This window comes from Orcinus orca, chromosome 2 (genome assembly GCF_937001465.1).
Source record: "Orcinus orca chromosome 2, mOrcOrc1.1, whole genome shotgun sequence".
NCBI lineage: Eukaryota > Metazoa > Chordata > Mammalia > Artiodactyla > Delphinidae > Orcinus > Orcinus orca.
This window is the reverse complement of record NC_064560.1, coordinates 188,878,486-188,904,123: the sequence shown is the minus strand read 5'-3', so window position 1 is coordinate 188,904,123 and position 25,638 is coordinate 188,878,486. Positions and strand designations below refer to the sequence as shown.

Here is a 25,638-nt window from a genome sequence, read left to right as displayed (position 1 = left end):
GTACTGCTCTGGGTCTGTGTGTGTCTGTGTGTGTGATGTCTCTTTGTGCTGGTTACAATGACAAGTGCATTCCTCACTGTGGTCTGTGGTCAAAAGAGCTCAACGGCAGCGAGTTGGCGCCTAGAAGCCTGGGTTCTGGATTCAGATCCACCCCACTTACTGTATGAACTTGAGCAACTAGGTTAGCCTCTCTGGGCTTCAGATTCTGTGAAATGGGTTCACAGTGTCAGCCCCATCGACTCACAGCCACTTTGTGAGCCCAGATGGGCTTGAACTCTGAGACCGTTATGAGGGCTTTAGAAATGAGATTGTCTCCTTGCTGTTGCTGGATTAAGGCTATTTAGGGGAAAGCTGGGGACTAAGGGGAAAATGCAGCCTGATTCTACTCCCACCCCAGAGGGAAACATCAACAGCCTCTGAAAAGGGTACTTTTAGGAAATGAAACAGCCCTGTTTAAAGCGTGTTTAAACACGCTGAGGAAACTCCCCAGCTCGGCGTGCTGGGGGTTCCCCTGAGCAGGGCCGCCCGGCCAGTGACTAACTGTGTGCGTGCCGGTGTGCCACCACCGGGAAGAGACGGGCGACAGATTAGCCCACTGTTTATGCGGCAGCTGAACGGCACTGGCCGCCTCTGCCTTCTGGTGTGGAATGTGCAGGCGGCTCCCAGCTTGAGTCAGAGGCCCTTCATGCCTCTGGGGAGCTGAACCGCTCTTGGACGTTCGAGTCCTCGGAGGCCTCTGTGCTGATGGGCACTTGTCTAACAGTTTTGCTCTTCGTGTCGTGCTGCTTCCTGTGTAGTCTCTCGGTTTCTTAGCTGGATGATAAAATGAGGTAGCTGCAGCAGCTCTGTGTTTTGATTCTTTGCCCCAATCCCCTCCACCTTGGGGACCCCAGCCCCAGGCACACAGTAGGTTTCCTCCATGGGTGGCGAGGAAATGGTTGACCTGCCGGGTGCAGGGGGCTGGCCCAGGCTCAAGCCTGGTGGCCTCGTGGTGGCATACGTATGGACTGGAGCCTGGCAAAGCCTGGAGGTGAGGGTGGTCACTCTGTAACAACTGTGATGAACAGAAAGATAGCGTGGTGTGAAGGAAAGCGTGGACCAGTCTGAGTTCAAAACCTGGCCTACGTCGTAGCTGTGGAATTGTTGCCGAAAGCTCAGCTTCTCCGTACACCAGAGCCGAATCGCATCTTGGAGACAGAGTTTTGGGTGAAGTAGAAAAGGATAGCTTTATTGCTTTGCCAGGCAAAGGGGGACCCTGGGCAGGGGGGAGGGTCCCACCTCGAAAAACTATGTGTTCCAATCCCAGAAGCTCTGATGAAGGGTTTTATAGCAATGGTTCAAGGGTGGGATCTCCGACAAGATTAGGGTGTACTTAGGGCCTGCACTCCTTTAATCTTGTCTCAGGTGATTGGTCTCCTAATCTTGAGGAGCTTCTCTGGTCCCTCTTTTTTTTCTTTTTTTGCGGTACGCAGGCCTCTCACTGTTGTGGCCTCTCCCGTTGCGGAGCACAGGCTCCGGACGCGCAGGCTCAGCGGCCATGGCTCACGGGCCCAGCCGCTCCGCGGCATGTGGGATCTTCCCGGACCGGGGCACGAACCCGTGTCCCCTGCATCGGCAGGCGGGCTCTCAACCACTGCGCCACCAGGGAAGCCCCTCTGGGCCCTTTAATTTTGTCTCAGGTGGTTTCTTGGCTGCTTCTTCCTTGATTAGCAACTGTTCCAATCTGCCCTTTGGAACTCAGGGAAGGTCATGGAGGCTGGAGTCTTGCCTACAAGAAACAGGGGACCAAAAAAAGGCCTCCATGCCTGGGAACCTGCAGGGCCTCACTTGGTGTCAGAATCTTGAGCAGCCTCAGTTTCTTCATCTGTAAAATGGGTGCTGGTGAGACTCGTGTTGAGAGAGAGAATGAATGTGCAAAAACGTTCCTGGCATGTGGAGGGCTCTCACTCGGTATGGCTTGGTCCTTCCATCCCATCTACGTTTTTCCACTTATAGAACACTTTGCACCCACTGTGCCTTTGATTTGGGGGAGCAAGCTTTCTGTGGACAGCAGGTAGAGAAGGGACATTCCTGGCAAGATGTAGTTTCCATGGAGGGGTGCCTGTCCTCAGGGAGTGGAAGAAGGGAGAGCTGGTTGTGATGAGGCCCGGATGAAAAAGCAGGGCCCTCTGCGACCAGCTCAGGCAGCTTAAACAGATGCCAGGTGGCTGGAGAGGAGGCCACAGTGATTCCTCCCTCTCACTTTTCTGTTTCTATTAATATTATTTCCATTGTCCCAGCACCCAACCTCAAAACCCCCCACCCATCCATCCATCTCTTCATCCATCTATCTACCCATTGACCCATCCACCCACCCATTCGTCCATCTATCCACCTATTCACTCATCCATCTATCCACCTACCCTCTCATCCTTCCACTTATTCATCTTATTCATCCACCTACCCATCCATCCATCCACTCATCCACCCACCTACCTCTTCACACATCCATCCATCTAACAGATAATTTGGGGGAGATTATGAGGACCAAGCACTGAAGAACATCTCAAATTTGTCCCTGATTGTCCCCAGCTCCTTCTAATTAGTTGGCAGTTTCTACAGCTGTTTGTTGTCCCCTCTCTGGCCACGCCCTCCTCACACCTAGCTGTTTGTGCCAAGCTACTTTCAGTTCCACACAGGTGCCTGTTCTCTCTCTCTCTGGCATTTGGCCTGTTGCATGCTCTATTTCCACAGGCAGAAACGTCCATCTTCCCTGGCTGCCCTTCCCACTTCTTCTGGTCTTCGAGCAAAGTGCTGCTCAGGAAGGCTTTTCTAGCTGGGTTAGTTCACTCCTATGAACTCCCTTAATGTCCTGTACTCTCCCTGGGAGCTAACCCTCTCTTTTCTTCTCCTGTCTCCCATGAGACTAAAAGCAACTTGAATTACGCCAGGGGCCAGTGTCTAGTACAGTGCCTTCCATATAATAATAGACACTCAATAAGTAATTGCTGTAACAACGAATAAGTCAATGAATGGATGATTGGATGGACAGATGGATGGATGATTGGAGAGCCATTGAAGGGTTTGAAGCAGGAGTGATTAGGTTAGGTTTTTGTTTTAGAGGATGGCTTTGAGGGTGGTGAGGCGGAGACAGGGAATCCCATAGGAGGCCGTGCGCTGATTCTGGGGAGGAAGTCTTGACCAAGCCAGTCTGGGGCACTGGGGAGGGAGCTAAAGAGGAGGAGTTGGATGTGGGAAGTATTTAGGAGTTGAAAATGGTAGAACTGAGTAATCAAGTGGGTGCTGTGGACGAAGATGAGGGAGAAAGCTGAAGGCCAGCCATCCAACGTGAGTGACTGGGCAGGAGGAGATGCCACCTCCAAGAACAGACTAGTGGAGAAAATGATGAAAGCAGGGTGGGCCTCACAGAGCATGCCCTGTGCCGCGGAAGGAAGCTGGTTCTGTCAGCCTTCCACCTGGGGGTGGGGAGGACGTCTGGGAATCATCAGAGTGTTGACGGCATTGAAATCACAGAGGCGATGCCGTGTGTGTGGAGGAGGTGTTTTCATCTAAACGTCGTATGTGTTTCTTCTTTGCCCTGCAGACTTGAGTATTTCTGACTTTGCTTGCGGGAATTCGCTTATCATCGGCCTGGGAAAGAGGAACCCGCAAACAGTCACACCAGCCCGCCTCACACATGCGTACACTCAGCCCTAGCAAACGATAGGCTTCGGCCAGGTGACTCTCAACAAATTCCTAAGACCTGACAGGACGTGTTTTCACTTTGGTTTCCTTTGCCAGATTTTGTTGGTGCCTGGGAGCCTGTGCTGATGAATGACTTTTTATCTTCCTGTGGGTAGATTTTATGTGGACCGTGGAGAACCCGAGGTAGATTCAGAGACACGGACATCCTGGGTGGGTGTCCCTGGGGGACCGCTCAGGTGTGGGCCTGGGATCCAGGGACAGGAGGGCTGGCAAGAGGAGGACTAATGGGGCCAAATTTTGACTCGCGGGGCTGTGCAGAGTTTAGGGGTCACAGGCCTCCGCTGCCCCTTCGCCCCTTCCTCTCACCATCAAAACATATAAACAAAAACACAAAAAGCAAAAAACAAGAAAACACCCTTGTGCACTGTTGGTGGGAATGTAAAGTGGTGCAGCCCACTGTGGAAAACAGAATGCAGTTCCTCAAAAAATTAAAAATAGAGCTGCCGTATGATCCAGCAGCTCTACTTCTGGGTATAGACCCCAAAGAACTGAGAGCAGGGATTCAAGCAGTATACCCATGTTCACAGCAGCATTACTCACGGTAGCCAGAAGGTAGAAACAACCCAAACGTCCACTGACAAATAAATGGAAAAACAAAAATGCGGCCTATACATATGATGGAATATTATTGGGCCTTAAAAAGGAAGGAATTCTGATATATGCGACTACGTGGCTGAACCTTGGGGACGTTATGCTAAGTGAAATAAGCCTGCCACAAAAAGATAAATTCCGTGCGACTCCACTTATATGAGGTGCCTAGAGCAGTCAGATTCGTAGAGACACAAAGTAGACTGGAGGCTGCCAAGGGCTCGGGGGAGGAGGGATGGGGAGTTAGTGTTTAATGAGTACAGACTTTCAGCTGGGGAAGCTGAAAAAGGTCTGGAGGCGGATGGTGGCGATGGCGGCACAGCAGCGTGAATGTGCTTAATGCCACTGAGCTGTGCGCTTAAAAATGGTTGACATGGTAAATGTTATGTTATGTGTATCAAACCACAATTGAAAACAACGACAAGAAGCACCTCCCTCCACCACCAACACTGAAATCCAAGCCTGTAGGGCTTCCCTGGTGGTGCAGTGGTTGAGAGTCCGCCTGCCGATGCAGGGGACGCGGGTTCGTGCCCCGGTTTGGGAAGATCCCACATGCCGCGGAGCGGCTGGGCCCGTGAGCCATGGCCGCTGAGCCTGCACTTCCGGAGCCTGTGCCCCGCAACGGGAGAGGCTGCAGCGGTGAGAGGCCCGCGTACCCCACCCCCCCCAAAAAAAAATCCGGGCCTGTATCCTGGAGAGGATGGGGGGGTGAGCCCTCCTAGGAGTCCTCCTCTTCCAGGGACTGAGAGGGTGTGGGGAGGCTCAGGTGGGGACTAGACATGTCAGGGAGGTGGGACTTGGAGAAAGGAGACCTGGATTCTAATGCCCATGCTTCCTTCCTTAGACTGGCTTTGGGCACGTCACTTCCCCTTTCAAACTTCAGTTTCCTCATCTGTAAAATGGGGAAGTGGCATTCACTTATTCATTCTAGAAGTACTCAGGAGTGCCTGTGGTGTGCCAGGCACTGTTCAAGGTGCACAAGGCCCTCTTGGAATTTACAACCTCGTGGAGGAGACAGATCATCAGCAAGCAGACAAGTAAATAAACAAGAAAAATCTCAGACCCTGATGGGAGCTCTGCGGAGCCATGAAACAGGAAGGTGTGATGGTGATGGTGACGGGGGAGGGGCTGCTTTAGTGGGGTGGTCAGGGCGAGCCTCGCAAGGGGGTGGTGTTTCAGCTGAGACCTGGTGGCAAAGGAACAGCCCTGAGGTGGAGGTGGAGGTGGGGAGAGGGCAGGGGGCAGCACTCCAGGAGAGACTGGAGCGAGGCCAGGCGATGAGGCCCAGAAAGCTGGCCAGTGAGGCTGGAGTGTGGTGGCAGCAGACGAGGTGGGGGAGCTGGGGCCGGATCATGCTGGGTCTTGTAAGAGTCTGGGAGTTTTACCGTGGGTGTGATAACTCACTGTGAAACCGTCTCAGTGTGTTTTAAACAAGGAAGAGGAGGATCCAGTTTGTATTTTGGAAAGATTGCTGTGGCTGCCCGGGGGATAATGGTCAGGGACGTGACTGGGAGCACTGGGGTGGGGGGAGGCTTGGCCACGGAGAGAGCCACAGGGAGTCCAGGTGACAGGGGGCAGCTTTGGGCCAGACCCATCTCTTGCCCATTTCAGAGACTCTTATGAAAGCCACAGGACCCTTTTCCAGGAAAAATGCACATACTTACATATTTACAAGTTTGAGCCTGTGATTTCGGGGGAAGTCCTCAAGTTTATCCTCCATGAACCCCAGGACTGGAACTGCTGGGCTGGAATATCTCTGGGCCCCTTCCCAGAAGGCTCCACCAACTTCCAGGTTGAGCCCAGGCTCTGGTGCCTGCAGGGCCAGTCAGGAGCCAGCAGGAGGGAGGCTGCGGAGGGAGAGACCCTGGACAGCAGGTGATGAGACGTTGTTGGTTGTGGAAGGGGTTTCCCGTCTGGTCTGTGAGTCCCAGCTTGACTATGGTGAAGAGACAGCAAAGGGCAAGATTGATCTGCTAATACCACAAAACAACTTAATGCAGACCCTGTTCATTTGGAATTGCAGCCAGATAGACGATGCATTCTCAAGGAGGGGTGAAAATTGGTTCTTAGGTGGGGCGAAAAAAAATCTTAGATATTATAGTGATTTGTCATCCTCCAAAAGCCCATGATACATAAACAGATATGAAATACATCTGGGTTATTCAAATTTCATGGGGGCAGGTGGTTAGGAAAAAAAAATGTCAAAAAAGTTTCCCTGGAAGGATGATTACAAACAACAACAACAAAAAAGTTAATTTAGACACAGTGAGATTTTTCATCTGAGGCAGAAGTGTTAAATCAATAGAGCAACTCAGTCCTTTCATTCTGATATATTAATTTATAAAGTAGGCCTACAACAAAAAAATTTTATTCTGTCTTGTTCAAATGTATTTGTATGAATAACAATAGCATTTTCTTTGTTAAATTCTCAACAATGTGAACTTTTCACTAATGCGAGTAAGACTACCATCTTTGGGCTTCCCTGGTGGCGCAGTGGTTGAGAGTCCGCCTGCGGATGCAGGGGACACGGGTTCGTGCCCCGGTCCGGGAAGATCCCACATGCCGCAGAGCGGCTGGGCCCGTGAGCCATGGCCACTGAGCCTGCGCGTCCGGAGCCTGTGCTCCGCAACGGGAGAGGCCACAACAGTGAGAGGTCCGTGTACCCCCCCCAAAAAAAAAAAAAAAAGACTACCATCTTTTATTCTGCCTCATTGCCTTTGGAAAAACAATGACATGCATTTTGACATATTTTATGTGGCCCTGATACTGACCCTGAGGGCGGGTGTTTTCATCCTCATTTTATTTATTTATTTATTTACTTATTGCCCTCGTGGCACGGCTTGCAGGATCTTAGTTCCCCAACCAGCTATTGAACCCAGGCCCCAGCAGTGAAAACGCCGAGTCCTAACCACTGGACTGCCAGGGAATTCCCATATCCCTGTTTTATGGATGAGGAAACTGAGTCTAAGAGAGCGTAAACGACTTGCACAGCCTGTGAGCAGCTGACCCTAGCCTGGTGCTCACGTCTGTCGGTGCCTGGCCCCCTGTGCTAGGTTCCCAGTTCCACGGAGGTGAGGTAGCAGTGCCCTGCGGGAAGCTTAGGCTTTTTTCTTGCCAGAGCACAGCAGGATGTGGACCAGGCTGGGCCTCTGTTGTGCTGTATGGAGAGGCCCCGAGGAGGGTCCATTCCTGTGAGCAAGTAGGAAAAATGCGAATGGTGCTGACTGCTGCAGGAGAGAGTGGCTGGGGCCCTCACTGTTGTGTGGGTTGGAATCGTTCTTCACCTGGAGCTTCCCCGGGGCTTCCCCGGAGCCAGCTCCAGGCCTTGCCTGCTGCACCGAGGGACCAGGAAAGTAAATAAGGGACAGGAAGCCAGGGAAGGGGGATGGGGAGACATAAGTCACATTTCAGTTGAGTTGGAGTTGGTTGGCTGGATTAGCTTCTAAATTACGTGAGGCACTTAGAAGAGTGCCTGACATACAGTAGGTGCTATATAAATGTTGGCTCCTCTTATCCTAAGCCTTTCCACCTTTGACTTTCAGGGCCTTACCCATCACCAGTGAGGCCCGGCCTTTGCTACAGCTTGAACCGCATCCTAGAAACAAGATGGCGCTAGAGAGACTGGTGCATTCCTGAGCCCATGAGGGGTGAGGCCCCTCCAGGCCCAGAGATGGGGAACGTCACCGGAGACAACGGCTCGCTGAGCTGTGCCATTGACCACACCATCCACCAGACGCTGGCGCCGGTGGTCTATGTCACGGTGCTGGTGGTGGGCTTCCCAGCCAACTGCCTGTCCCTCTACTTCGGCTACCTGCAGATCAAGGCCCGGAATGAGCTGGGCGTGTACCTGTGCAACCTGACAGTGGCCGACCTCTTCTACATTTGCTCGCTCCCCTTCTGGCTGCAGTACGTGCTGCAGCACGACAACTGGTCCCACGGCGACCTGTCCTGCCAGCTGTGCGGCATCCTCCTGTACGAGAACATCTACATCAGCGTGGGCTTCCTCTGCTGCATCTCCGTCGACCGCTACCTGGCCGTGGCCCATCCCTTCCGCTTCCATCAGTTCCGCACCCTGAAGGCCGCCGTGGGAGTCAGCGTGCTCATCTGGGCCAAAGAGCTGCTGACCAGCATCTACTTTCTCATGCACGAAGAGGTGGTGGAGGACCTGGACCGGCACCGCGTCTGCTTCGAGCACTACCCGCTCGAGCCCCGGCAGCGCAGCATCAACTACTACCGCTTCCTGGTGGGCTTCCTCTTCCCCATCTGCCTGCTGCTGGCCTCGTACCGGGGCATCCTGCGGGCCGTGCGCCGCAGCCACGGCACCCAGAAGAGCCGCAAGGACCAGATCCAGCGGCTGGTGCTCAGCACCGTGGTCATCTTCCTGGCCTGCTTCCTGCCCTACCACGCGCTGCTGCTCGTGCGCAGCCTCTGGGAGTCCAGCTGCCACTTCGCCAAGGGCATCTTCAACGCCTACCACTTCTCCCTGCTCCTCACCAGCTTCAACTGCGTGGCCGACCCCGTGCTCTACTGCTTCGTCAGCGAGACCACGCACAGGGACCTGGCCCGCCTCCGTGGGGCCTGCCTGGCCTTCCTCACCTGCGCCAGCACTGGCCGGGCCCGGGAGGCCTACCCATTGGGTACCCCCGAGGCCCCAGGGAAGAGCGAGGAGCCCAACGTGCTGACGAAGCTCCACCCGGCCTTACAGACCTCTCAGCCACCCGGAGCGGGAGGGCCCCCAGCGGGCGGACTGGCCTAGCTGTGTCGCCCCATCACCCACGTGCGGGGCGAAGCAAGGCCTGAGCTTGCTCGACAGCTGCTGCCCACTTGGCCAAGGCAGGTGCCTCTTGCTGCTGGAGGGGACGATGGACCTGGGCCACGGGGCCCTGGGTCTGGGCCGCAGCACAACCTCTCTGGGTCCAGGGACCCTGCTGTGGCTGCCGAGTCCGACGGGGCTGCTCGTTGAGGGTGGGGATAAGCTCCGACAGTGCATGGGGGTCGTCTGCTGCCAGCTGGGCGGCTGGTGGGAGGAAGACCTGCTCACGTCCAGGAGGTTTTCAAAGAGAAGCTCGGGTGGGGGACACAGGGTGTGAGGACATGGAGAGAGGGGCCTGGGAGATGAGAGTGGGTACCTGGGGGCACACCTGCCAGGGCCTTCCAGTGCCGTTGTCACAGATGACACCGGTCCAAATGCACTGGTGTAATCGGGGAGGTGACACACGAGAGTGTATTGTCATCATTCATACTTGAGCTTCACTCCACGAAGGGGTGGGAAGGAAGATGAGTGGGCCCGGAGGTTGGATGGGGAGAAGGAATGTAGGGAGGGGTTTGGGGCACTGGGAGTGTGTGTTTGTGGGGGACAGTGGGGGAGTAACAGGTGGAGGAGAGACACCAGATACAGCCAAGTCACAGTTTCACAGGCGAGGAGGGTTGAGCAGATTCCCCAAGCCCCAGGGCTGATGGAAAACAAATCCTAGGGCTCCCTGGGGCTCCATAGGGCGATGTCTGTGGTCCTTTAAAGTCAGCATTGAAGTTCAAGGGCCAGGACAGAGGCCTAAAGCAGTACGTCCAGCTGAGTTCCCTACACAGATTCGCCTCAATTCATCTTGTTTCTATCTGCCTTGAAGCACCAGACCCGGAAGCCTGCGACTTTGTGTGTGTGTGTGTGTGTCCATGGTTAAAATGCCAGGGTCTCCATGACAGCTCTGCCCTAAGCCACTGAGGCTAGGGTCATGTGACTGCTGGCAGTGTCCCCTGCCACACAGACTGGAGTGCCTAGCAGTCTCAGAGAGGAGCATGACATTCTCCCCAAGTTCTTAGAACAAAACAAACAACACGGAGATGCATGCTCTGTTATCTCTCAGCCCAAAGCCCCGGGGTGAAGCTCCACTGTGGTTTAAATAGCCCCTGTGACAAGAAGAGGAGGGGGCCTTGGGCTCGCCTTGCCTCCTTCGTCCTTCAGCACTGCTCCTCTGCCAGATGTCCCACCCCACCCACCTGGAGAGTGACAGTGGGCCCACGGGCCACATGCAGACCAGGGTACTGACCACCGTCTCTTGTTCTGTCCTGGAAGGCTGGTGATGGGGCTCCTGCAACTTTGTGCCCAATCTCTCCTGCAACTTTGTGCCCAATCATATTAAGCCTCTGCCTGGGGGATATACCAAGGACCAGAGGAGCTTCTTGCTCCTCCAGGGACCTGCCCACCTTTTTAGAAATGCTAGCCCTTCAGATTTCCTGGTCGGTGGGCTGGAGCCAGTTCTGACTTCCCCCAAAGACCTGGGATTTGAGCTCTCACAGCTAAGAGGCTAGGTGGGCTCAAGCCCGGGGAGGGACCAGGGATGGGAAGATAGAAGCTGGCATCAGCAGAAGATTTCTGGAATCTGTTAAAGGGCTGCCAGGGAGAATATTTTTTTCAATCTCTCTTCATGTCTCCCCTCCCCTCTCCCAGAAGTAGATTCACCCTGAGTTTCTTAACCCTCCCATCAGAGGTGTCCAAAGACTGATAGCCCAGGGTGGGTGTGCCCTAAGGAAGTGGGGTTCCAGGGCTTGCTCTAGCTCCTTCTGGATGGCCTTCCATAACCTGGGGAGGTTCTCTTCCCCTTCACGGAGGAGGAACTGACCAGGTCTGCAGGTAGCAAAAAAAAGGCCACCCAGCCCCAGACCAGGATTACAAGGGCAATGACACTGGTTGAGACCTCCATGCTTCCTCATTCCAAATTTCCTCCTGTTTTGATCTTAAACATGGACATTCCCACTGGGATAAACTGGCATGAGCTGAGGGCAGTTCCATTTACTATCAAGAGTTGTATTTTTGTATTGTCCTCTCTTTTATGCCAAGTGTACATGTGTTGGACCATGCAATGGATTTATGTAGCAAACTTGAGTCTGCAAATAAAGCAAAGTAACCAGCCACAGCTGGAGTGTGCTGCAGTTCTTATGGGGAGGGAGGGTCTCCTAACACCAGGGGGATCTAGAAGGCCCATGGAATACCCAACAGAGTCAGGAAAGTCCAGGGATTGACATTCTCAGAGAAAACTTGAACAGCAATTAGGGGATTTGTCCTTGATTATCCAGTAGTGGCCAAGAAGGATGAAGCCTTCAAATGAAGTAGGGCCTTCTTCCTCTTGAGATTCATGAAGTGTCTTGAGCTCTGCAGCACATTGTTGCTAATCCACTCTGGGACTTAATTTGGCCGCCTCCCCTCTGAAGACACAACTCAGCCCTGCGGTTTGGAAAATATCATTCCCTGTCCTTGGACACAGGACCCCTTCTGCCCCCTGAATAGCTGCTCCCCACAGTGAGGGAGGGCTTGATCAGTCCCCTCATCACTAGTGAAGATTGCCAAAGCAGGAAGGCCTGTTGTACCCACCCCTTGGGGGGCTCTTCTTACTGTTCGGGTTGTGTTTGGGGAGCCCCACATTTAGTGATCAGCCTTCTTAAGCTCCAGCATCTTCTCAACAGTGGCACCTCCATGTTTATCATGAAAGATTAAATGCATCCTGTTAAAACGTAAATTTGGTTTTAGTCACTTAATCTTTCCCTGGAGTCAGATTCCTGGAGTCCTGGAGTGCTCTGGAAGAATCGATCCTTCTTCCAAACAGACTTATTGGGGATTAAGACTCCTTTCTTTCCTAAGATAAAAGGTGGAAGAAAAGGTCCATCTGGTTTGGACTGAAGGTAGCAAAAGCAATTAGATTCCTTTCTCATTCACCACTGTTGCTTAGTAAGATGAGGGCTCATCTTCCTGTTTATACACACTGGTCTGTGGTTTGGCCAGACAAGTGTGGGAGAAATTTTTAGCACAGAATACATCTCCATCTGCTGCTTTTCTCTGGCTGGTACAACCAAGAAAGAGCCAGAATCTGGACCTCCTTGGTTCAATGCTTTTCTGAAAAATGTGCTTCTTACAGCTCATGATCCTGCAGCCTCCAGGAATTCATCTGGCAAGATGATGGTCTTTGATGGCAATAACCCTGGGGTCACAATGGTGCCCAGTGCTCTGGGGAAATGGTGTGTCAATTCCATTTGCTCTACTTCAACAACTATCAGAAAGACGTTGGTAGATTAGACATTAGATATCAGTGTTAGAAAGTCCTGCAGAGGTCATGATCTCCAATTCCTTCCCTATGAATTATCCCCTGTATATCTCCCCAAAACGACAGCCCAGTTTTTCTGCGAGTACCACCAATGACGCCAGTTCACTACTACCCAAGACAAGTTATTCCAAGGTTGGGCAGAAAATCTTAACTCCTAATGAGCCCAAGTGGAACCACTTTTCCCACTGGCCTTAGTTCTGGCCTCTGGAAAGACATGACCCTTTAGGTACTGGTATTTGAAGAAAAGTCTCATATCCTACTTCTCAGCTTGTATTAGACAGGGCTGGATTATACTGCAGTAACAAATATACCCCCAATCACATTGCCTTAAAACAATAAAAGTTTATCTCCTGTTCATGCAAAGTCCAACGAGCAACTACTTTCTGGCAAGTCTTTTTCCCAAGTGATGGCAGTGATTCAGGATTTGCTCATCAAGAGGTGCCATCATCTCGGGGTCTTCCCCTTCCATCCACAGAGGCAGGGGAAGCAGCACAAAAAGAATCTCACAGGGGGGTTATGGCCAAGTCTGGAAGTAGTTGGTATCCCTGCTACTCACATTCTATTGGCCAGATCCCAGTCACATGGCCCCAACCTAACTACAAGGGAGGCTGGGAAATGTAGCTTTCCTATGTATGCGGGAAGAGGAAGCAGAATTAGTGAGCATCCAGCCAGCCTCTGACATACAGAGCTTCAAGCCGCCTCCACTTAGGGTTTGAGCATTCACCTTCTTGTACCTCATCTGAACAACGCCCGCTTCTTCAATTGTGGTGCTTGGATCTGAAGTGAGACAGTCTGTCCAACCTGTGCTGGGGAGAAAGGGACCATTTACCTCACTGTGCTTCTACTGACGTAATGGCCTTTCTGGCAAACACATCACATCACTGACATATACCGAGTTTATGTGAATTGCTGTTAAACCACACCTCCGTCCTGCCTAGAGCAGTGGTCTTTTGAATCTGAGAGTTAGACTCTGTGGAGCCAGTGGAACCCACATGGAATGGGCAGAAAGTAGTAGAATGCAGAGGGCTGGACTAAGGTGGGGCTGGCGGTCAGCAGGGCCTGTGCAATGAGAGGCAGGAAATGACCTCAGAGGATTGCCTTGCCCAGCTGAGCGATGAGGGGGGCACTTGACCAGAGGATAGCTGGGGGCTAAGGAGCCCTGACCCCTTCCTGGCTCGCTTAACTTCTAATCCCACCTGCAGGGTCTGTGGGGCATGTGCACCTTGATGTGCCCAAGGTCTCCAGCCTGCCCTTGAACACCCACAGAGCATCCCAGGTACTGCTTACCAGGATTCTCTCTCAATATTCCTAGAAATGCCCAGGAATGCTCACACGCCTCAGGAATCCATCCTGGTGGATACCCCAGCCCATCTCTCACCCTGGGCCTCCCCACTATTCCTGTAGGTCACCTCTTGTCCCCCTGTAACCAGCTTCTCAAGGTCAGAGCCATGCCTACCATGCTGCCTCAAATGTGGACACAGGCCTTCCCCAAAGGACAGCCAAGACTAGAGTGAACTTGAGCAAAACTTTACTAAAGGCTTAGCGGGAATCATATTGTAGACAGAAAAACATAAAAATGGATCCTAGAACTCAGAGCTCCAGTGGTCCCTGGGCTGGATCCTGCTAAGGGCTCCTCTCCTGGCCCTTTCTTGCACCTTAGCCCCTGCCACAGGGCCACAGGCCTGTCTCTCCCTGCAGGGGGACCTTTGAATGCTTTGCTCCAGAACTAGGACCTGTACTCTCAGCTTTCTTTGGGCTCCACCCAGGTCTTAGCCTCTTTCCCAAATGACTTAAATCTCTCCCCATAAACTTCTGTCCACAGGGAAGATAACCTATCACAGTTATCTTCAGTAACTGAAGACTATTACAGTCAGGCTTCAAACTTCTTCATGCCAGAATAGAATTCTGCTATTACTACTGCAAAACCAAAGGCCCATTAGTGTGTATTCCCCAAAAATATGAGTCAGGGAAGTCCCGGGAGCCTTAGCAGATGATGTTTCATCTCTCTCTAGCCATCAAGACTTCAGCAATGCCAGGATGCACTCTCAATCATAGGCCCCCATTACATGGAGCTCTGCAGACCCAAATCAGGGACACAAATTGGAACTGGAGGAGACCTGGTCAGTGAGGCTTAGAGCTGAGGTGGGTTCACCGATCTGTGAGAAGTCACAAGTGGAGAAGGACGGTGAGCACATTACAGTGGCCCTGATGCCACACCAGCAGGAGCACAGACACGTAGGTGGGGACTCCCCACCAGAATGACAAAGGGATGTCAGGACAGCACCCACCCAGCTACTTCTGGCCAAAGTTTTCACCACGCCGTGTGTAGGGAGCATTGGAAGTTAACCCCAGATCACTGAACTACACACTTAGGTTTTGCTGTTGAGTGTACAATTTAATTTCTATAGTATGTGTTCCACGCTTTACAACGTATGCCCCTAAAAGAATCAAACTTGACATGCTTAAGGAAATAAAACAGGCACAATAAACATTTGCGGCCATAGCTGGGAAGCAGGACAACTATTTCTTTTTTTTTTTTTTTTTTTTTTGCAGTATGCAGGCCTTTCACTGTTGCCGCCTCTCCCATTGCGGAGCACAGGCTCCGGACTCGCAGGCTCAGCGGCCGTGGCTCATGGGCCCAGCCGCTCCGTGGCATGTGGGATCTTTCTGGACCGGGGCACGAACCCGCGTCCCCTGCATCGGAAACCACTGCACCACCAGGGAAGCCCATGGACTACTATTTCTGAACTCAGGTCCAGCTGCTCACTGCTCAAAAATCAATACTCGAGAGACAAGTGTTGGTAGAAATGGAAAACGTTGCTTTTAATCAGAAAGCCTGCAATCTGGGGAGAAGGTGGACTAGTGTCCCCAAAACCAGCACCAAAGATTCTGCTTGGCCTTGAAAGTTTTTAAAGGGAAAAGGGAAAGTCATCTCAGGTAATCATTGAGATAGGGGATCAAACTCATTGACATCTCCCACTGCGTGAAAGGCTCGCTGACTCCTTGTCATCTTTCTTTAGCTGCTACCTCGTTCACATAGCTTGTTCTTGAGATCACTGAAGGGGAAGCTAGAGAAGAGATCTGGTCATCTGTTAATTATTCTTCATTTTTACTTCTTTGATCTACAGAAAGAACCAACATCTTAGGCATGGTATTGTGTGAGCAAAAGATTTGAAAGGTGTGCTTGGGCCAGAGATGAGTAGAGCAAGGGGGTGCCTGGTTTAAGTTAGTTACAATATAATTTTGCTAAAGTGATGAGACAAAAGCTCTTTCCTGCCACAAGCTGCTTCCATTACCCCATCTAGATGATCCAGCACAAGATACTGTACTGGTTCAGTACGTGAATGTAACGGGACGTGGTCAGGGATTCTGCTTCGGATTTTGTCAGGGAATGTACAGTGGGAAGTTGTGAAGGAGATAAGGGCAAACCGATGAGTTGTCCAAGAGGACTCTGTGAGTGATCTAAGCCCTGGAAGGTCCTGACCCACCCCCGGGCTCCGGGAATGTGGCTGCCCTTCTATGCAAGGAGGGCAGAGTCTGGCTCTGGAGTGGGGGGTGAGCAGATGGGAAGGAGGTGGGAGAGGTGTCAGGCTCTGTGGCGGGGGATCAGGATGTAAGGGGGTAAGGGAGGGGGAGGGGCACAGGGGAAGTGATGGGTGGAGATAAATCTTTTGCCTAAATAAACAGGATGTTGTTTGTAAAAGAGAGCATTTCGAAGGTATAAATATTTTGTTGGTGGTGGTGATGAGTAAACCTTTAGTGAAGCCCCAGAGCTTCGTAATATACACTACACATTTGTACATTTTGCTGTTTCTTAATTAGCCTGGGGGGTTATTCAGGACCCTCTGTGTCTGCCTGGAAATTCATTGCTTACTGGCGTCCCCGTTAGTGATTGCTCAGAAGACTCTCAGAGCAGACTGCGTGGGTAACCTGAAGAAGCCAGGGTGAGGAGGTTGAAATCAATGCCTCCTGGCACTTAGGAATAAAAGCCAAAACTGGGGACCCCAGAGGACTGTTTTACTTGGTCCACATCACCTGCATTACCCGCTGCCCCCAACCCCGACCCAGGAGGTGGGCATGCCTGACCCAGGCCAGTGTGGAGCACGTTGCTCACCCAGGGCCAGTGTTTATTTGCAAGGCTGTTGTAGAAGAAAGCCGGGGCCCTCAGGGAACTCCTCCCTAGATCCCGTCTAGTACGCACCCCCCATGCCTGTAATTTGCATGGTCACCCTTGCGCCATGGTGACGTCTACCAGTTTCTGGATCATCTGGGCGTGAGTGCCATGGAAGGGCAGCCCGTCCACCTCCATGCCTAGGGTGCCCGAGACTGCGCTCCGGACTCCATGCTGCACCAGGATGCCCAACATATTTTCTTCCTGGAAAGAAATGGGGCAGAGATAGAAGCAGTGGAGGGGGAGGAAAAAGAAAGAAATCCATACATTTATAAGTAGAAAAAGAACGTTTGACTTGACATAGTCTCTTTTTTAAAAATAAAATGTTTAAAAATACTAACGCCACTGGAAGACTCATAGTGAAAAGTAACAGTGTCCTACATCACACCTCATGGGCTCCCCAATCCACTCCCCGGAAGCTGCTACTTTGAACAGTTTGGGCTGTTTCTTCATGTAACTATATAGTACGTTTTTTATGGAAATCTGCATTTTCTTAACAGACGCTAAAGATTCACTTCTGCAGGGGCAGCTTGGCTACTTCCTGCCAACCTAGCCCTGCCCAGCTCTGCATTATCTGCCAATGGCCTTCGTGCCAGGAAGGCCCCTGTTCCTCCTGAGAGTTCCTCCTCGCTATCAGCCTCTGTTAGCCCTGCTTCAGCCACCTTCTAGACTTTACCCGGTGTGGTTGTGGGAGAATCTGGAGGGAGCAGAGCCACGGAGAAAATGCAACCCCATCCTGGGCCCAGCAGGCAGAGTGGTTTAGAATCAGACAGATCTGACTTGGGTCTTTCCTGGCAGGTGTGTTAAACCTCTCTGTGCCTCAGTGTCCCCATCTGTATAATGGGGAGGTGGATGATAATAACAATGCCTCCTTAGAAGGTTGTTGTGAGGATTAAATGAGAAAATGCTGGACTTCCCTGGTGGTCCAGTGGGTAAGGCTCCACGCTCCCAATGCAGAGGGCCTGGGTTCAATCCCAGAACTAGATCCTGCATGCGTGCTGCAACTAAGAGTTCACATGCCACAACTAAGAAGTCCACATGCTGCAACTAAGAAGACTACACACCGCAACTAAGAGTCCGCATGACGCAACTAAAGATCCTGCATGCCGCAACTAAAGATCCCGCATGCCGCAACTAAGACACGGCGCGGCCAAAATTAATTAATTAATTTTTTAAAAAAGAGAAAATGCAAGGAAAGCACCTAGCACGGTCCTTGGCACACAGTAGGTGCTCATGAAATGAGGTGGATTATTATTGGCAGGGCTGGGTCCCCTAGTCTTTAGCCCAGAGCTTTCTTCCTTTGACTTGTTGATTTTTTTTAAAAAGTGATCTGATTTGCTTTCTTCCATCTCCCTCCAAAAACAAGGTGCCAAAGAACCACTTGTCTAAGCCACTAACGTGTCTGTCCCTTGTTGAGCAGTTCAGGTCCCCCTGAGGAAGGTGGGTCTTAGGTGAAGACACAGGAGAGAAGATGGTGCCCGAGGGGCAGAAGTCAAGCACAACCTCCTTCTTCTCTACAGACAAAGGAAGGGGACAAAAGGATCTAGAGCAGGTGGATCATGACAGACCAGAGGAAGGTTCTCATCTTCCTGCTCAGGCATTTGCTCATTCATTCCATCACCCATCAAAGTTTTATTGAGCACCTGCTTTGTGCCAGGACCTGAACCAGGGATACAGTGGTGAATGTGATGTGGTCCCTGCCCCCCACACTCCCGGGGGCGTCACATTCTAGACGACTGATCAGGCAGGCACAGTCCATGGGGATCACGGCACAGAGCAGGGGCCCCCAACCCCATTTATTGAAGTTGCTCAAGAAGGACTTTCTGGAGGAGGGGCAACTAGGACCACAGGTGACAAGAGCAGGAGCGAACCGAGCCAGGGGCTGTGGGGAGCACTCACTGAAAACTTTTCGGAACAAGGGAGAAAGTGTTGGCAAATATCACCTAGGACTTGTCTCTACTCACACCTGGCCTGAGAACCTGCATTTCCACTCTTCCCCGGGGCCCAAGATAGGAGGGAGGCCCGGAGCATTTCCAGGCAAGCCCTTTGTCCAAGAGCCCCTTCCCAGGGGTACCCAGCCCAGAATGGCATCTTCCGTCAATTGTCTGGACTTTATTCTCCCATTTCTCTTCTCCATTGGGACATATCCTCTCTTTATGGGGCAAGGCTCCTGGGACCACAGGGCCATTTCCCCCTAGCACACTGCCTGCCCCCACCATTCACATCCTCCTGGGTCCCAGTAGAGCCCTGGGGGTCCTCAGGGTGCACGAGATCAGTCAACAGCTTAGGAACTGGCTGGCACTCAGCCTCCATGAGCCACAGGGAGCAGCTGGGCCAACAGTGATTGCCGGCAAATTCCCAGGAACCCCTAAACGACCAGACCATCTTCAAGGAGGCCCCACCAAGAGGAGGTGGTGGGGTGGGGAGGAGAGCTGACCAGGGAGTGGCTGGAGACACAGGGCCTGGGGGCTGCCACACCAGTCCAGGCTGAGACGGTGGGGCCGGAGGAGAGGGACAGAGGACTGAATTGGGCAGAGGGGGCGGGGCCTGGGGCCTAGTTCACTGTGGATGTGGAAAGAGGCCCCGGGATGAGTTCTGGATGTCAAGGCTGAGTGTGTGGGTGTCACTATTGATTCATGCTTGGAGCATAATGGGCTGATTTTCAGGCGATGCTGCTGTTCAGAGTGGGGTGGGAGAAAGGGCCTCCTGGGAAGTTGGAACTGCTCTGCATTGTGACCTTGGTGGTGGCTGCATGGATGTGTACGTGTGTAAAACTTCACCCACTGTACACTGAAGCTTATGTGCTTTACTCTGTTAGTTGTACCTCAATTTAAAAAGTATAAAGAAAATGGAGTGGGGTGAAATTGCTGGAAGAGAATGGTAGCCAGGATGAGGCCAGAAGTCATGTTCCTGCCTCTCTGTATCATCCATCCTACCATTATCCATTGATCTATCATATCATTCATCCAGCCAGCCAGCCAGCCTACCAGCAGTCCGTCCATCCATCCATCCATCCATCCATCCTTAGTCCCTCCTGTAAGGTGTCATCAATCAGCTCTTGGCTCCTGATAAGCTCTAGGAAATGTCCTCCAACAATTTGTTTTGCCCTCAAGTAAAACCCCTGGGACACAGTCAAGGGCCAGAGTGGGCAGGGCGTGCCCTGGATGGTGGTGGCCACCTTCCCTGGGCTCCTCAACATGGTGCCCGCTCCTGCTACAGTCATGATCACATCCGCAGAATATGGAAGGCCCTTCTTATAAGCAACACACAGAACAGGGTTGAGGGACATTCCTCCGCTCCTAACCAGCCAAACTTCACCAAAACTCAGGCCACAGTTCTGTCCGGCATCTCTTGATGACCCAGGGGTTTCCATGGAGTGGCCCACTGAACTCCAGTAGGACGACTCTAGTTATCCCCTGCACAACGCGCTGCTTCATGTCTCTGCACCTTCACTTCTGTGAGTCCTGCTGTCTGGAAGGTCCTTCCCACGCTTTCTCACCTGGCTCCTTATATCCTACTCACCCTCCAAGACCTAGTTCAGTGCCACCTCTTCCAGGCAGCCTTCCTTGAGCTCTCTGAACGAGCCAAGCACCTGTTCTCTGTGTCCCCACAAGCAGTGTTCACAGTTCTATCCCAGCTCCTGAAATGAGCCCCTCCCCGCCCCCATGGACCCTGGGTTCTTTACCCCTCATTATCTCCCAGAACAAGCCTGGGCCTGGCCCAGAGGAGGGGCTATACAAAAATGTGTTTGTAATTTTGGTTTAATGATGTTCCCTTTTATTTTCTTTATAAGGGTGGTACATTATTAATATATTTATGAAGACTGGGTGGAAATGTGGAAGGAGAATTTCCATCCCCAGAGGGTAAGCGTGGGGCTGCGTGAACTTGTTTGGCTGGGTTCAGTCTTTTGTGTCTGCATGAATCAGGAATCATGTGTGAGGCGGCCCTCTGAGTGTTTTTTTCCAATTCAGATCCAGGAAGTGTAAAGAAAGCATAGAAGGCTCTCTGGGCCCCTTTAGGGCAGACCATTTCCCCTGAAAATGTCACTTTAGCTGCGCGACTCCTCCTTTCCCCTCCTCTCCTGCACCCTGGCATTGCCGGAAACTAGGAAACTACTGAGCCACATCAGGAAGAGCTCAGAGTATGGAGTCAGAGAGCCTAGACTCAGCTCTGCCTCTTAGTTGTGTGGCTTTGGGCAAGCCACCTTCCCTCTCAGAGCCTCAGCCCCCTCCTCTGTAAAGTGGGGATAACAAACCAGTCCGGGGAGGTGTTGGAGAGAAATGGGGGCGGGTGCAGGAGGGAGACAGACACAGAGGCAGGAAGAAAAAGGGAGCAGAAAGGGTGGAAGACAATGTAAAAGAAGGACAGGAAGGAGGCAGGGAGGGGCTCTGGATGCAGAGGCTTCGCACAAGTGAGGGGCCCCAGGACCTCAGCTGCTGGCTGGCTGGGGGAGCTGCAAGCAGCCCCACCTCAGCTGCTGTCTCCAGGCTCAACGCTCAGGAACCTTCCTGTCTCCTGGATCGCCTTCCCATCTCCCCACACCAGCCTCTGCCACGACGCTGGGAACCCACCCTCTAGTCCAGGGTCTCAAATGTGGTCCCCGCAGCAGCAGCAGCAATATTGCCTGAGAACTTGTCAGAGGTGCAGATTCTCTAACCCGTCTCAGACCTACCGAATCAGGAGCCCTGGGGTGGGCCCCACTGTGCACTTTAAGATGCCCCTGAGGTGATTCCTGCTGTGTGGAAGGTCCCTTAGATGCCTCTAAACTTGGAAGAATCACTGCTTTAATAAGCACGGCATTCATTCATTCATTCATTCATTCATACACTCATTCATTCAACAAGGATTTACCAAGCACTGGGTTTCCCTCCACTAGTTGCTGGGAAGGCAGATACGAAAGACCTGGTCCCTGATTTCCAGAAGGTTTTCTTTGTTTTGTTTTTTCCTCATTTAGCAAATCTATTTGGGGGGAATAAGACGGGGGCAGCCTTAAGTTGCATGAGACTGTTTGGACTGTCTGGGAGTGGCCTTGTGGTCAGCCTGACGGAACTCGAGAAACTTCTCCCCCGACCCTGACCCGCTCCCTGTGTCCGAGAGCTCCCTCCTCGCAGGCTTGGGCAGTAGCTCTGAGGAGAACAAGCTCTTCCTCACGTTGAACCAGAACCTCTGTCTTCTGGCCTGCTTGTGTCTCTCACGCGGCCGAGGAGGGTATCTGTGCCCCTCCCCCAGGAAGCTGTTGCGATCTCAGGCCCCCCCAAATCCTCTCTCCAGCAGGCCAGACACCCCAGCTCCCTCGGCTGTTCTCCAGGTGTCCCCAGCCCTCCCCCCTCCTGCCTGCCTGCCCTCAGGCGAAGCTGTCCGCTCACAGGTGAAGTCACCTGTGACCTGGGATTTAGATGTAAAGTCTGGGCTTTGGCCCCAATTTCCCGTGATCCAGTTACTCTGGAGAATTCCCCCAGAAGGTGCCTGGTAGAGACTGACATGCCACCAGCTTCTCTCCGGGGTGGGCGGGTCCCAGCTCTGCGAGGGGCACCCGCTGGGGAGGGGGCTTGAGGCTGGAATCGGTGCCAGGAGAGCCGTGGGAACTGAGGCCTGAGGTAGGAACAGCCGAGTCTCCAGCGGCCCATCTCGCTGCCCGGGGTCCAGGACCGGGAGCAGAATGCTGGAACCACTTAGAGGACTGGCTGGCCTTCTCTCTTTTTGTTTTCCCTGCACGTATATGTGAGTTCACGTAAGTCAGCCATGTATGTGCACGTGTGTGTGTGCGTGTGTACGTGTCCGTGTGTGTCCTGCCTCTGCGCTGGTCTATGGGGAACGCCTGGAACTGCACACAGCCCTTCACAGTTGGCTCTGCAGTCAGAGGAGCTCACTCAAAAGCCACCCAGTGGGACCCCGGTTCCTCGCTCAAAGCCCTCGCGTGGCTCCCGAATACTTCTCGGGTAGAAGCCTCAGTCAGGAGTCGGGTTTGCTTTGATCCGGCTCATGTGACCTCCCTCTGCCAGGGGTTCTTAATGGCCCCAGACTACTTGGAGACTCTGATGAAACCAGGGCTTCTTGCCCAGGAAAATCCACATATGAAACAATTTTGCAAACTGTTTCGGAGGACTTGCGGGCCCCCTCTTTGGGGACGCTGGGGTCAGAAGCCCTCCTCTGCTCCTATCACACCCTGGCTTGCTGCTGCCAACCTCAAGAGCAGTCTCCCCAAACCAGCACTGAGCTGGTCCCCATCTCCCAGCTTCTGTTCCCTCCGGTCTTCCTGCCCAGATGCCTCCCCTTCCACTGGCTTTATCCCTCCCAGCCTTCAGCCCACAGGGTCCTCTTGCCACCCTGGGCCCTCACACCTTAGCACCGTGTAGGATGGCTGACGGTGCCAGCGGGGGTGTCAGTGCCCTTGCCGGGTTGTAAACTCCTTGGAGGGAGATGCTAAGGACACCTCCAGCTACCGCTATGAAGCGCCTACCATGGCTCAGGTATTCCGTCCTTCCCAGAATGCTGACTGCCCCTCTTTCACAGAGGAAGAAAATGAGGTTCAGAGAGGCTAAGCAACCTGCCTACAGTCAAATTAGAAGGAAAATGGTCATTTATATGAGATCTTTCATAGTGATTTAGGGTCACTAGTAGGTCAAAGTCCAGTCCAGTGGTTGCCTGATGGGAGACTTTTGTTTTGTTTGTTTTTTTTTTTGCGGTACGCGGGCCTCTCACTGTTGTGGCCTCTCCCGTTGCGGAGCACAGGCTCCGGACGCGCAGGCTCAGCGGCCATGGCTCACGGGCCCAGCCGCTCCGCGGCATGTGGGATCTTCCCGGACCGGGGCACGAACCCGTGTCCCCTGCATCGGCAGGCGGACTCTCAACCACTGCGCCACCAGGGAAGCCCGAGACCTTTGTTTTAAGGCAGGCTCTGCCTCTGGCTTCTGATGGGCAGCAGTGGTGCTGGCCCCTGGCTTATGGATTGAAATACCATGTCTACTCCTCATCCGGGGAAAAGGTTGCATCCGTGAGAGTTGCCTGCTGGGCTATGTTACCTTAGTGATGGATGGGGAGGGCCTGAGTCCAGTTCTGTTCTCCAGGTGCTCTGAAGGGCCCAACTGCCTTCCTCAGATAACGTCTGTGGACCTCACATGAGTTCAGGATGTACAGAGCACAGGCCAAGGCATAACCTCCCCAGTTAGAAACGCCTGGAACAAATAAAAAAAGATTCCATCATAGGATCGCAAAAGTCATGTCGTTTGCCTGGGAGGAAGAAATTTTCCTCTACTCTTCTAGGTTCTTCTGGCTGGTCTAACAATTAAATTGACATGAGACAGATTAACAGGAGAAAGTCAAACAAAAGTTTAATAACACGTATACACAGGAGAAACCCAGGAGAACAGAGAAACTCACCAAAATGGCTGAAGCCCTCACCTTAAATACCATCTTCAGCTAAAGAAAAAAGGATTTTAGGGGCATTGGTTTGGGACCAAACCAGTAATCAAAGACCTAATAAAAACAACATAGGAAATTATTTTGATAAAACATAAAATCCTTTCTTTATAGGCAGACTAATCAAAGGTAAAGAAAAACATTTTATAAATTATCAAGAGCAGACTTTTGTCTTCTTAACACAGAGAAAACAAGATTCTAATTTTGTATCAGCTTACTTTTAATATTAAAATTCATTCACTCAATTGAATGTATTCTAATCTTTGCCAGTCCTGACCACACACAAAACTCTTTTCTCAGAGTTCCTTTTCCATAAACCTACAAATCCTTTTTTTTTTTCACATTCAAACTTTGTCGTATGCTTTTCCTCTTTTTTTAACTTTTTTTTTTTTTTTTTGTGGTGCACGGGCCTCTCACTGTTGTGGCCTCTCCCGTTGCGGAACACAGGCTCCGGACGCACAGGCTCAGCGGCCATGGCTCACGGGCCCAGGCGCTCCACGGCACGTGGGATCTTCCCGGACCGGGGCACGAACCCACGTCCCCTGCATCGGCAGGCGGACTGTCAACCACTGCGCCACCAGGGAAGCCCTTTTTTAACTTTTTACTTTATTTTCCCTTAACAAAATACATTCCCGTTCCTTATACCTTTTAAACATTTTCCTTACATATGAAGATGTTTTCCTTATTTTAGTAGTTTTATGGTATATTAATTAGAATTCTTAACCCTTAGAAAACAATGTCTAGTGAAAACTAAGAAGTAAGCAATTGTGAACTGTTTGTTATACCAGTATTTTTTAAAGACATTTCATAATGTGTAATGTATAATAGACCCAAACATCTTTAGGTGTTTTTTTTGTAATAAGAAGACAAAAGTAGGTAAACTTAGACTTGTTTAGCAATTAATATTTCAGTATTTTATCTTATTTGGAAATGATCTAGACATTCAATGAATTCCCATCATTTAACTTTCCTTAGAAAAACTCTAAAGTTTTAAATTACCAAAAGATTTTCAAAGTTATTTTTAAGTCTTACCCCATTTATATCAATATTTATCTAAATAATTTGTTACCAACAATTATGTTTAGAGTACTCATGAAAACTTCATGAGACATTAAAGTCAACTATCATCCCAAGCCATTATTCTTGCCGATAAACTTCGTAACAGACATAACGTGAACTTATTTGATTAGTAAACCCAGGTAGAATAAAAGTTTTACATTTGCTGATAACTCTAAAGACATGCCTATTTTAATTAAAGCAGTAACTTTAAATTGCTTTTATTTACTAAAGGTTAATCTTAGATCATGTGAACTCGAAAAATATTTGAGTTAGTCTGTTATATTTAGAAATATTTAATTCAAAAGTGCTTACTTTTAAGCCAATTAGAGTTCTTCTACAAGTTACTTTTGGCAATACCATCAGAAGGTAGAAAAATACCCTATCTAGAACATGCATGCATAGATATACAGACAGACACAACCAGAGACCTCATAGCTTTCATTTTAAGACTTTAGTCATGAATCAGGTATAACAATATAAAACTCACTAGTTCATAAACATCAGTTGCAGTAAGTTAAGTTTATCCACTCAGATGGCAAAGGCTTTTTACTATACGTGGAAAAG

At 51.3% G+C, this 25,638-nt stretch overlaps 2 protein-coding genes across 8 annotated transcripts in view; one reads left to right on the top strand and one right to left on the bottom strand.

Moving 5' to 3' along the window:
- The window catches only part of GPR68 (G protein-coupled receptor 68), a 28,326-nt gene extending 17,083 nt beyond the window's left edge, over window positions 1-11,243 (top strand). For 6 of the 7 annotated variants that reach the window (XM_033418769.2, XM_033418795.2, XM_033418786.2 and 3 more), the window contains one exon: window positions 7,875-11,243. In XM_033418769.2, coding sequence (XP_033274660.1) covers window positions 7,973-9,088 — 1,116 coding nt within the window. In that variant the 5' untranslated portion in view covers window positions 7,875-7,972 and the 3' untranslated portion in view covers window positions 9,089-11,243. Of the gene's footprint in view, window positions 1-3; window positions 3,718-7,874 lie in introns of those variants that run through there. The other variant, XM_033418802.2, reaches the window with a different exon arrangement.
- Window positions 11,244-14,969: 3,726 nt separating this feature from the next.
- Window positions 14,970-25,638, bottom strand: part of DGLUCY (D-glutamate cyclase) — a 48,121-nt gene continuing 37,452 nt past the window's right edge. Inside the window, 3 exon segments of the mRNA XM_049705863.1 lie at window positions 14,970-16,800; window positions 23,619-23,633; window positions 23,635-23,771. Of these exon segments, the coding sequence (XP_049561820.1) occupies window positions 16,651-16,800; window positions 23,619-23,633; window positions 23,635-23,771 (302 nt within the window). The 3' untranslated portion in view covers window positions 14,970-16,650.